The sequence below is a fragment of the Tenrec ecaudatus genome, chromosome 10, assembly GCF_050624435.1.
Source record: "Tenrec ecaudatus isolate mTenEca1 chromosome 10, mTenEca1.hap1, whole genome shotgun sequence".
Classification (NCBI taxonomy): Eukaryota; Metazoa; Chordata; class Mammalia; order Afrosoricida; family Tenrecidae; genus Tenrec; species Tenrec ecaudatus.
The window spans coordinates 144492214-144504861 of record NC_134539.1 but is presented as its reverse complement, the minus strand read 5'-3'; the positions used below and the strand labels follow the sequence as shown (position 1 = coordinate 144504861).

At 51.3% G+C, this 12648-nt stretch overlaps 1 protein-coding gene across 1 annotated transcript in view; it reads left to right on the top strand.

Moving 5' to 3' along the window:
* The first annotated feature begins 1970 nt into the window (after window positions 1–1970).
* The window catches only part of PITPNC1 (phosphatidylinositol transfer protein cytoplasmic 1), a 289670-nt gene continuing 278992 nt past the window's right edge, over window positions 1971–12648 (top strand). Inside the window, exon 1 of the mRNA XM_075562110.1 lies at window positions 1971–2808. Coding sequence (XP_075418225.1) covers window positions 2761–2808 — 48 coding nt within the window. The 5' untranslated portion in view covers window positions 1971–2760. The remainder of the gene's footprint in view (window positions 2809–12648) is intronic.

The window sequence follows — 12648 nt, the reverse complement described above, 5'->3', positions numbered from 1 at the left end:
TGAATGGACTGCATAAACAGGAAAGAAAGCCCGGGGGACAGGTCACCTTTCAACAGCGAGGACCAGGGGAGTGGGGGACACATTTACAGTGTGTGGAATTCGGAGAGACACTTTCTTCACAGTATTTCCTCAGTAACTGCTTAGTTACAGAATCCATTTTCCACATCTAGACAGTTCCACCAGCTGCTCCAAGGGTGAAAGAGGAGGTTTTCTAGTCTCATAAAGAGTTGTGGCCTTGGAAACCCAAGGGGCAGTTGTGTCCTGCGCTACAGGGTTGCTATGAATCAGCATTGCCTGATGGCAGTGGGTTTGAGATTTTGAGAGAGATCCAGGAAGGAAGGGGTGTTTTTGTCCTGTTGTCAGGTTCTGATTCGTAGCAACTGTGTGTAGAAGCAAACCCCCTGTCCAGCCTTACGCTGTTCTCATAGTCCATGCCGATAGAACCCATTGTTGCAGCTGCTGTGCCAGTCCACCTCATTGATGGGTCTTCTTTTGCCCTGACCCCTCTTTTCCCAAACATGCTGTCCTTCTCCAGGCATTGTTCCTTCTTGATGACATGTCCAAAATGCACGTGAGACAGCCTCAGGAACAGAGACCACCGCATTCTGAAAGGTAAAGGGCGCATATGGCTAGCCCATACCTTCCCTGACCGCCTCTGGGAAGACTATTGGGTGCCAGAAGTGAAGCCACTACACTTGGCTTCAAGTACGAAGCCGAAAAAAGAAAGAGCGCGAGCTGCTTTCCGTATCACAGGCTTTCGGGGTGTTATTGTTCCACACTACAGTGTCAGATTTAGATTCTCCACCTCGAGGAATTTGCTTTAGCTTTAATTAGTTGCTGCGAATCTTGGTGAGCCAACGCTGGGAAGCATTTATCTAGAAAAGAGTTGTTGCAAAAATATAAGCTGAATTCCGGGTGTCATTTTTCTAGCAGGTTTTGTATCATGTTTGCACAGTTATAAATTCTCTCCATCTGGATAAATTTATTGTGGGGGGAGGGTTATAAGCGTATCATCACCAATGTTAATAATGGCTCATTCCTCATATTTTAAAATCCTAGGATATTGAGGCCACATTGGTTCTGCTACCCAAACTGTAGGACTGGCTCCCAAACGCTAGCGAATGGATGCCTGTCTTCCTAGAAAAGATGGTGTGTCCAGACCCTTCTGCATGCAGGCATTTTTTTCACCCGGCAACTTTTCTTTGGAAAAACAAGCTTAAAAATACCAGACAAATGAAAAACAGACTTCAGCAGTTACATGCTGCTTCCTGAGTAACTGAAGAATGTGCCTCTTGTGGTTAAAATGAGGGATCTGTTTAATATGGATGAAATACCAACACTCCAGGCATTTTCATTGACATTTCACTGTGACTTTTTGAACTTAAGAGTGCTGATGAGAAAACCGATTCCAGACTGCTGCAGCCGGGGCCAGGGCAGGGGAAAAGACAGTGTGGGCTCTACTGAATGCACCCCCCACATCCCCACGTCGTGGTTCCAGGCCCTTCTGTGAGATCTGTGTGATTTGCACTTCCATTCACATCGTTTGCACTTGTCGGTTTCCCAGGATTCCCTCTCTCAAGCCAGTTATGAAACCAGGCACTGGGATGGGTTGCTTGGACCAAAGGTGGGAGTAGTGGCGGCTGGTGGGCTTTCTACAAAAGCCTCAAGATCAAGGCACGTTCCTGGACCTGGAATCCCCAAATGTCCCGAGTGGCGGGGCCGACCCTGCGGCCTGGGGGTGGAGGAGCCGAGGGGCGCCCCTCTCCCAGGCCTCCCCAGGCCCCGCTGGCCTAGGCTGAGCAGCAGCCCGGCCGTCTGGCAGCCGCCCGGGAGAGACATGCTGTTTTGTTTAAATCGTCCACATTCTTTGCCATTTCCCTATTGGCCGGATGGGGCTACCCTCCCCGCCGCAGCCGCTGCTGATGTCAGCCTGGTTCGCTCGCTGGCTCGCTCGCTCGCTCGCACGCCCTCCTCCCGCACCCACCTCCCGGCCCCGGCACACTGCAGCTCGCGCCGACTCCGGCCCCAGCGCCGCGGCTGCAAACTCGCGGGCACGCTCGGCGCTCGCGGGCCGAGGGGACTCCGGGCGGGGAGCGCGCGCCGGGCGCCGGCTCTCGCAGCAGCCGGCCCAGCTCGGAGGAACCAGCGGCCCCGGTCGGGCCCGGCGAACGGCGGCCGCGGCTTCCCGTTCCTCTCCCCGCCGAGCCCGCTAGTGGCCCGGGGACTGGCCCTAAAACGGGAAGGAAGCCTTGTTTACCGCGGGCGGAGAGGAGCCCGGCGAGCCTTTGTCTGGGAAGTCAGCGGCTCGGGCTCCGGCTGCGCGGCGCTCGGTGACATTAGCACCGGGGGGACCAACCGGCCGAGGGGTCTCCGGGTTCCTGGATTGTGTCCGAGGCGGGTCCAGGGGGGGACTTGTGTGCATTCGTTTTCATTTTCGGAAAGCTCCATTCCTCCCCCGCGGGTCCCCCGGCGGGCAAGTCCTGATCTTCCAGTCGCCTCTACAGCCCCGGGCTGCCGATCGGAGCCACTGCCTGCGGCTCCCTCTCCCTCCGGCTCCGACTTTGCAAGCCCGCGTTCCGGGAGCGGCCACCTCGGCGAGGCAGGAGCGCGGGGCAGCGGCGCGCACCGGGACCCAAACCTTGCCATGCTCGCGGGCGCCGAGGAGGGAGCCAGGAGCTGAGCTCGCCCTGCCCGCGCCCGGGCGGCACCCTTGTTGGTCTGGGGGCGCTTCCCGCCCCGGGGGTCGGCGCCGGCGGGACCATGCTGCTGAAGGAGTACCGGATCTGCATGCCCCTCACCGTGGACGAGGTAAGCGCCGCGCCAGGCCGGGCCTCGCTCTCCCAGGGCCGCCGCGACCCCCTGGGCAGGCGGCTCCACTGCGGACCGCCAGGAAACCCGGCGGGCACGCTCGCCAGCTCCCCGAGGCTGGAAGGGGACGCGAGGGAAGGTTTGCAGTTTGCCCACTTGTCACCCGGTGGGGGAGGGCGGCGCTGGGTGGGGCGGTGGGCTCCGGGTGGGCTCTTGGGGATCACACCGCACCCCCCCTCCAAGGAAGAATGCAAACCCGAGCGCCCCAAACGTGCCCCGCAAGGTGGGGTTGGAAGGTGTCCCTGGCCCCGGCGGTGGGCCCGGCCACTGTCCGGCTCGCCCTACGCTGGAAGGTCGGGCGTGGGGAGAAGCCCTGCGCTCTTGGGCTCCGGGGGACCCCAGCCCCGCCCGGGGGCGGCCGGGGACCCTTTGGAGGCTCGCCGGGAACCGTCTGCGCCCCTGGGCCTCGCGGCCACCGCGGGCTTGGGCTCCGCTCCCGCCACGCCCGCGCCCCGAGGCCCCGGGACCCGGCTCCGACCTTTCGCCAGCGGCCTGGCGCGGAAACTTTCTGGGCTCGCGTTTCTTCCGCCGCGGGGAGCGAGGTGGGTGGGGAGCGGCGGGGGCTGCCGCCGGGCCACAGGGGGGCGCTCCAGCACGCGGTGCCGCCCGGCCCGCTGGGGGTCGAGGCCCGCCGCTCTGGGGCTGCAGCCCGGGACCCGCGACGCCCCCGGCCCATCCTTCCTTCCGGAAGCGGCGTGCCTCCGTGCGGGTCTCCCGTCCCTCCGCTCCTTCCTGCCCACTGCCCAGATTCTGCCCGGGCACTGCTGGCGGCGGGGAGCCAGCCAGGGCGACTTGAACCGCACTCCTTTGGTTTGGTGTGACAGCACCGGAGCAACCGGGGTCGGAGCTATGTCTGTATCTAAGTTAATGGATCAGTTATTATGACTGCTTTGTGGAAGGCAGGGCCCGGTATGCTGAGGCGGAGGCAGAGAGGTGGGTAACTGGGCCCTGGCTGTGTGCTCACCAGGAACTTGCAGCACGTGCTAACGCGTGACCCAAGTGCAACCCAAGGCAAGTTGCAAAGTAACTCCGATCCCGATCCCGGGAGAGCCCTGACCAGAGTGGTCAGCCACGCGTTTGCGTTTGGTGGCAGTTGAGAAGCTCGCATTTGAGCAGCGTCTTGAAGGATGGACGCCGTGTGGGTAGGCAGAGCTGCGGGAATGGGCGTTCCCGCGAACCCCGACTTTGTGGACAAAAGTGGAGGAGCCTCACACAGCTTGGTGAGGAAAGCCCACCGAGAGGGGGTAGTGCTTCTAGAAAAAGTTACCATCACCCACCCCCTGGGCTTCTCTGGGGTGTGATGCATCTGAGTTGCATCTGATGGGGGTCTGGCGTCCAGGGCCCGTGTTGGTATTGTGTGAAATACAAAAAAGAAAAGAAAAGCAAGTGAAAGTGAAGAACATAGCTCTAGAACAGCAGTTCTCAACCTGTGGGTCTTGACCCCTTTGAGGGTCGAAAGACCCTTACACAGCCATCACCTGATTCCTAACAGTAGCAAAATTACCGTTATGAAATAGCAACATAAAATAATGTTATGGTTGGGGGGTGGTGGTCACATGAGGAACCGTATTCAAGGGTTGTGGCATAAGGAAGGTTGAGGACCACTGCTCTAGAATCTTCTCTTTTCTCAGCCTGCAGACTATCTATATACATCTCACCCCCCTTATCATTCTCTCTTAAAACACTCAGTGCTCTTTCCGTGTGTGTGTGTGTGTGTGTGTGTGTGTAAACACTCACAACTACACTGAGGTCATCACATTTGAGTGGTCTAGGCGGAGCCCTTCCTTTCTTAATTAGCTAGCAAAATCAGACTGCACCTGCCCTATAATGTGTAATTATAAGTGAATTAATGTCTACTTCATCTGAGCTAAAGTAAGCCTGGTTCCTTTTCGGCCAGGTCCTGTTCTAAAGTCATTTTCTGCTTTATCAGAGAAGCACATGAGCGCTGTGGACTGACAGAGATTTCAAATGGAAAGGATTTAGAATGACCGGCTCAGCTGATGAACCAGGAAAAGGGGCCTGGCTTACTTGATACGCTCCACCCTCGAGTCTGAACTGACAGGAAAATGCACATTCTCAGAGAATCCCCATTGCCCTATGTCCCACTGACCGTAACACTGAAAACTGGGAAGTGGCTCAATAGTCTCTTCAAAGGAGACATTTACCAGCTACTTGGGCAGAGTTTTGGGCGCCTGCTTTTTTTGCTCTTTTGAAGAGGTTGGTTTTTAACTTTAAAGAACAGATATAACTTCTCTCACAGTCCTAGAGGCCCAAGGAGGCGTGAGCAGCTGCAGAATAGCCTAGCCTTCCCAAGCCCATCTTTACCCTTGTCTTCTGCTCCTCGTCCTGTTTTCTGCTTTTTGTATGAGGTTGGGTCAGGACCCCCTGTATTCGTACTACTGATACCATCTTCCTCAAAGACCCTACTTCCAAATAAACTGTGTTCACTGGCACTGAGGTTGGAGACCCTGGTACATCTTCTTGGTAGAAATGATTTATTCCAGACAGGAGGCTTGCTCAACAGGCCAGTGATAAGGAAGCAAGGCCAAGGTCACGTTAACCTTCAGAGTCTCCAAGTGCCTCTCCTCCACTTCTTGGATACCCAAGCAAGTAGAGTCATGACTGATGTCTTCTGCAGCAGCCACTGACACTTTGACCAAACTCCTGACCAGAGCGTCAGTTCTGACTCATGGGGACCTGATAGGACAGAGTCGAACTGCCCTTGGGGGTTTCTGAGGCTGTAAAGCTTTACAGGGACAGACAGCTTTACCTTGTTCCCATGGAGCCTGGTGGATCCAAACTGCTGACTTGGAGGTTAGCTGCCCACCGTGTATTCCACTCCACCTCAGAACTCCTGACTTGCATCTAGATACCTAGAAAGTTTCTGCTAGCTTTATCAAGGCCCTGTGCTTATCTTTAATTTTAATGTTTTGGGTTTGTTGTAATGGCAATAAAACAACAACTCACTGTTAACAAGTCCATTCTGACTCATAGTGGCTCTCTAGGTCAGGGCAGAACGGCATCTGTGGAGTTTTACAGAGCCTTCCCTTTCTCCCACAGAGCAGTTGGTGGTTTTGAACTGCACACCGTGATGTTAGCAGCCCAAAGCGTAACCAGTAGACCATCAGGGTTCCTTTGGTGGCAGTGAGCGCAACCAGACATACATCCATTCGCAATTTCCACAAACAGTTCAATAGCACTGGCTACATACTCCTCATCATTCTCCACCCATATTGTTTCATCTGCATTCATTTAGGCTGCCCGTCCTTCAAAGTTGTCAACCTTGCTTTAGAGTAGCCGTTCTCAGCCTGTGGGTCTCTACCCCTTTGGGCTCCAACGACCCTTTCACAGGAGTCGCCTGATTCATAACAGTAGCAAAATGACAGTGATGAAGTAGCAACGAAAATAATTTTATGGTTTGGGGGTCACCACAACATGAGGAACTGTATGAAAGGGTGGAGGCATTAGGAAGTTTGAGAACCACTGCTTTAGCTGAACTGATGTCACTTTATAAAACCAAACCCCAAAGGATGACCATCAAGTTGATTCCAACTGAAAGCGCCCCCTAAAGGGCAGAGCAGATCTGCCCCACGGAGTGCCCAAGGCTGTAATCTTACAGCTGCCCCATCTTCCTTCTGTGCAGCTGCTGCTGGGTTTCAACTGCCAACCTTTCAATTGCAGGTGAGTGCATTAAGCACTGCACCACCAGGTTTTCTTGGTCAAGTAATATTCATAGATACATTTTTAATAAGAGCACCATGTTCAAGGTACATGTTCTGTATTAATTGGGCTAAACTGTTGTTTCATTTTAAGGAGGGCTTCATGTGACAGTGTTGGTTCGAGGTTTCAAGATGATTTCTGAGTTCTGCATGCGGATGCTTCCACTCCTGGTTTGCTTTTTAGGTCTTGAGTCAACCTAGATGGACCTTTTCCATGGCATTTCTGCCTAAACCCTGGAGTTCATTAGCAGCAGTGCCCGGAGCTCCGAAAATAAGACACATTCTCTTTATCTTGAACAATCAGATGTCAAACAGCTAGTGACAGAACCTGGGGGGTGCTTCCCCTGGCCTTGTCCAGTTAGTGTGGAGGTGCAGGCTGGGGGCGGGGAGAGTGCTAGGGGGAAAGATGTGTTAAAACCCACATTTTGCAGATGGGTAAAGTGAGATTCCGAGAGGTTAACTCATGTTCCCTGAGCCACATGACTAGTTAATGGCCACGGCAGAGCCATGCTAAAATCCACGATTTGTTTGCTATCTCTGCCTGTCGCCTGTCATAAGCATTTAATCTGGCAAATGCCGGGCGGGGGAGGGTGAGTGTGTGTGTGTGTGTGTGTGTGTGTGTGTGTGTGTGAGCAAACGCTGGGCGGGGGAGTGTGTGTGTGTGTAAGCAAACGCTGGGCGGGGAGTGTGTGTGTGTGTGTGTGTAAGCAAACGCTGGGCGGGGAGTGTGTGTGTGTGTAAGCAAACGCTGGGCGGGGGAGGGTGTGTGTGTGTGTGTGTGTGTAAGCAAACGCTGGGCGGGGGAGGGTGTGTGTGTGTGTGCAAGCAAACGCTGGGCGGGGGAGGGTGTGTGTGTGTGTGTAAGCAAATGCTGGGCGGGGGAGTGTGTGTGTGTGTGTGTGTGTGTGTGTGTGTAAGCAAACGCTGGGCGGGGGAGGGTGTGTGTGTGTGTGTAAGCAAACGCTGGGCGGGGGAGTGTGTGTGTGTAAGCAAACGCTGGGCGGGGGAGGGTGTGTGTGTGTGTGTAAGCAAACGCTGGGCGGGGGAGGGTGAGTGTGTGTGTGTGTGTGTAAGCAAACGCTGGGCCGGGGGAGGGTGTGTGTGTAAGCAAACGCTGGGGGGGGGAGGGTGTGTGTGTGTAAGCCAACGCTGGGCGGGGGAGGGTGTGTGTGTGTGTGTGTGTGTAAGCAAACGCTGGGCGGGGGAGGGTGTGTGTGTGTGTGTAAGCAAACGCTGGGCGGGGGAGGGTGAGTGTGTGTGTGTGTGTAAGCAAACGCTGGGCGGGGGAGGGTGTGTGTGTGTGTGTGTGTGTGTGTGTGTGTGTGTGTGCAATGTTTCTTGAAAATGGATCAAGCCAGCACTGTGAACTAAATGAAAACTCCGAGGCCTTTTGAATTGCGACAGAAAGAGTACTGGGGTTTCTCTAGCCTCATTTTAACTCCCGACATGTTCCCCAGTTCTAGGCGCACACAGCTCTGGGAGAGAAAGAAGATAAACTGAACCGCAGTTTAGAGGAGCATTTTTTTTTTAAACAGAAAAAAATGAAAGACATTCATTTCAGCGTCAATAAATAATTAAAAGAACTAACCGCGTGCGGGTTAATTTTAAGGGCCTCCTTGGAATAGTGCCTCATTTGATTATGGTAGACGGAGTCCCCATCTTGGGACTAAACATAAGCCTGCTGGAAAGTCTTGAGCAGGAAAGGCCCCTGGGGGCTGATAGTTGCTAAGAGAAAGTTCTTGTTGACTTCATTTGAAATATTTGGTGATGGAGAGTCTAGGATTTTAGACTTGGGAGAGAAGGCTAGGAGAGATGGACGGTAGTTTGGCCTTTTTTGTGTGCAGAGGAGGAGACCAAGAGTGCTAGCCGTTTGGGGTAGCTTTCTGTGGTACAGCTCTTAGCAGGGACTGCTAGAACCCAGGTCTGCTGCCCTGTGGCTCAGAGCGGTGGGACTACAGACTAAGGGTTCTTCTAAAGGAGGGCTCTTTCCTTTTGAGACGATTTGTTGAGAAGACACATTACCCCTGGCCTAAACCCGATTTGTGACGCTACTCCCCTGAGCAGTCTCTGATCATGAGCTGGGGACAAATTCTGATTCTACTTAGAGGACATTTCGCTCCCTTGGAGAGGAGTCAGGGGAGTCCATTGGAAAGCTGTGTTTGTATCACAAGCCCACTGGTTTTCTTTAGTGTGTTTCTTTACTTGGTTGGCTTTTGCTCCCCTTCCCTGGCCCCACCCAACCCATCACCAAGCCCTTGGTGCCGCCTCGATCCTCATCCTCGCATCTCTCCCACCGAGCTCCTCCGCGCTTCCTGGAGCCCGGTGTGAAGAGCTAAGCACTTCCTCATACTATGGGAGACAGAAATCTCCTTTTCACGGTTTGCTTCCCTGATGAGCAGCTCCTGTTCTGACGGCATTCACAGGAATGCCGGCTCTGTCGGGCTTTCTTTGTGGTCTTTAGGGATTTGGTGCACGATGAAGAGAAATACAAACACTCTCCACCCTTCCACAAAGAGAAAGAGAGAGAGAAAGTAAACCAGTTTTGTGGGTTTTAAAAATATATATATATATAGACAGAGTATTATTTTGTTCTTTGTCCTGTCCGGGAGCCAGTGCACTCTATCCAGGCTCCCCGGGGTCCCCAGAGAGTTTTCTTGCGCACATTTCTGAGAACAGATTTGACACTGGGGTGGTGCTGCTTCTGAACTGACTTGAAGGGAGTCGCCAAACTGCCTATCAGGGCTCTTTGTCCTCAGTTTTAGATGATTTTCATGAAACGGGGCTGCCAATACACTGGGGCCAAGATTCCTGAAGGCAAGACACTTGCGCTTCGATGTTGGCATTGTCTGTGTTTTTTCTTGAACAAAGTCCTATCCCTGAACAGAAGGACTAAATGTCCTGTTGGTGAAGCTCTTAGAACCTTCCCTGGGATTTCTCCTCAAAAGGTACTAGGAGATATTTTCCAAGGATGGACGCTGTCAAAAAAGGAAATCTCATACTCTGTCTGCTAAGATGGAAAGAAAAGACATACTGAGGACTTGCAAGGCTCAAGCTGCGTCGTGCTAAGAAAAATGCATTCTACCACTCAAACACCTAAACGGCTGTAGATGGTCAAGGAAAGATAGGGAGGGGGCTGATGACTGATGACAGATCAGATTAGTTTCAGCTTGAAGTTTCCTGAAACGGAAGGTTTGGCCAGGAGAGAGTGAGTTACTACGTAGGTGAGTGCTATCAGCGGATTGGGTTAGACACGATTATCATCATGAACCTATTATTCCTGGGAACACACTGTTTATATCTTGGCACACTCTTTGCATGAACAAATAGCGTCAGTCCTGACCTTTTGTTTCCTGGGAATACATGTTGGCTCCAGGCTTCTGAAATCTGACACAGCGCCTCCAGTTTGAAACTTTCTGCTTACATTTCCCTCTTTGATCAAGCCTCCTCTAGGGGATGCCGATTGCATGCAATGGAGTAGCTTGTTTTCTGCAAGGACTTTGTTTTCTGGAGGAACCTGAGTTAAAAATTATTTCGTTAGCTTGCCAAATTAACAGGCCTCATCTTCAGGGTGAGTAGGTTTTGCGAGGACTGGCTTACTACTCAAGGCCATATTGAGGAACCTGTCTCAGAGTCAGGAGAGAATGACAGAGGCCAGAATGACACATGCAGGGACGCAAAGGAGATTAAGCATCACGATCATTGATGAAAACCTGTGGAGCCAGCATGACTGTGTGAGAAAGGTCACATAGTGTCGCAGTGCAGCATTTCATGGCTAAAAGGCATTCAGCTAAAGCAGAAGAGCATTCTAGGATTACAATAATAGAAACAATGAGGAATATAAAGATTTTAAAAAATAACCCAAACAAGCAATTTTCCCCATCATCTGACATAACAGAAAAACCAATGACATAACATCAGATAAGAAAGGAACAGAATCAAGGTAAGACACTCGCATTGTTTATGATTAATATAGAGTACAGTCCGCATTGATTATGGCCAAGTACCTCTGTGGGCAGCTGAGAGATTGTCAGAGGCCGTTCTATTTTGGAGAACTCCTTTTTTTCATCATTGCTATTTCCGTTTTAATGTCCTGAAGCTTATGGGTACTGTTATTTAGGGCATTTTGTATGTACAAGGGGGCTTCAAAAAGGTCCATGATTAATATTTCTACATGTGCCACAACCTCTTCAAACTGAGATTCTAGTACTGCTGCTAAATTGATCGAGCCAATGATAGACTAATGGAGACCGTTAACTCTGAATTCATAGAACATATATGTGGTCCTTGAGTCCAGCTCAGCCCCAGGAAGGAGCCAGGGACAAAGGATGCCAGTCACCACCTTGTCAGGCTATAACTGATGCACCTTCAAACTGGAAGCTGTCATAGGTGTGCTGACAGCTGGGTTATTTATCTGAGTGTGGCTAGATTGTTCTTAGCAAAGGGAAACGCCTGGCTTTGCTACCACCTGGCTTTGCTACCACCTGGCTTTGCTAATGATTGGGGCATTAACCAGATGAATCCACCTCACAGCTGTTGATATGAACCTATAGCAAGTAGAGTAAGTTTGGAATATTCTTTAGCTAATAGGCTTCCTCTTCAGGATGTGTAGGTTTTATGAGGAACGTCTTCATGGGCTACTTTATTTAGTAAAGTAGAGGTGGTATTAAATCTAAAGGTTAAGTTATAGTCTAGACATTTTCTTCAGAACTGAAAAGAAACCATTTGGGAGAAAAATGTTGTGTCATGACAGAATTAAATAAGGCCGACACAGCATGGGGGCACCAGTCACCCCAAAAGTTCCCTAGCACCATATCTGCTGTGGTTTCCACTAGTTTAGTAGTGGCAGCTACAGCCCTAAGTTGGGGGGGTTGGGGGGGGCGGGTATTCCCTAGTTACGTGATCAAGCTATGGGCTGTAACAATCTTTGTTGTCCACCATGCTGTTTCGTTAGTACATCAGAAGCATTCCCTTCAATTCAACTGTGACCTTCTGATCTTCTGGTGTAATTTTGAAAACTCTGATTCAGAGGCTTTTAAATATTTGTGTGCAGCATTTATAGAGCTCTAAATACAGGCATGTACATATGTAAATATATTTCTATATGATGATGAGGGAAATAGATCTATGTACATATATTTATAGCTTTAGTATTAAGGAAGCAGATGGACATTGGGCCTCTACTAAAGTACTCCCTCAACACAAGAACACTTTGTTCTAATAATCTGGCATTCTGAGATGCTCACCTTCCCGACATGATCGCTGAAGACAAAGTGGATGCATAAGCAAATTATGGTGAAGAAAGCTGATGGTTCCTGGCTACCAAAAGAGATAGCATCTGGGGTCTCAAAGGCTTGAAGATAAATAAGTGACCATCTAGCTGAGAAGCAACAAAGCCCACATGGGAGAAGCACACCAGCCTGTGTGATCACAAGGTTTCCATGGGACCAGGTATTAGGCATCAAAGATCCAGAACAAAAAATCATGTCAATGTGAATGGGGCGGGGAGTGTGAAGTGGAAACCCAAAGCCAATCTGTAGGCAATTGGACATCCCTTTACAGAAGGGTCACAGGGAGGAGACGGGCCAATCACAGGTACAGTATAGCACCTATTGACACATACAGCTCTCCTCCCCACCCCCACCCCCACTATCATGATGCTAACCCTACCTTACAAATCTGGCTAGATCAGAGAATGTACACGGGTACAGATAAGAGTTGGAAACACAGGGAATCCAGGACAGACAAACCCCTTGGGACCAATACTGACAGTAGCCATAGCAGGAAGGGAATGGGGAGGTGGGGGGAGAAAGGAGGAACCGATTGCAATGATCTACTATAAACCTCTCCCAGGGATATGGACAACAGGAAAGTGGGTAAAGGGAGACATCGGTCAGTGCAAGACATGAAAAAATAATCGTAATTTATAAATTATTGAGGGTTTATGTGGGAGGGAAGGTGGGAGAGGGAGGGGAAAATGAGGAACTAATACCAAGGGCTCAACTAGAAAGAAAATGTTTTGAAAATGATGATGGCAACAAATGTACAAATGTGCCTGACACAA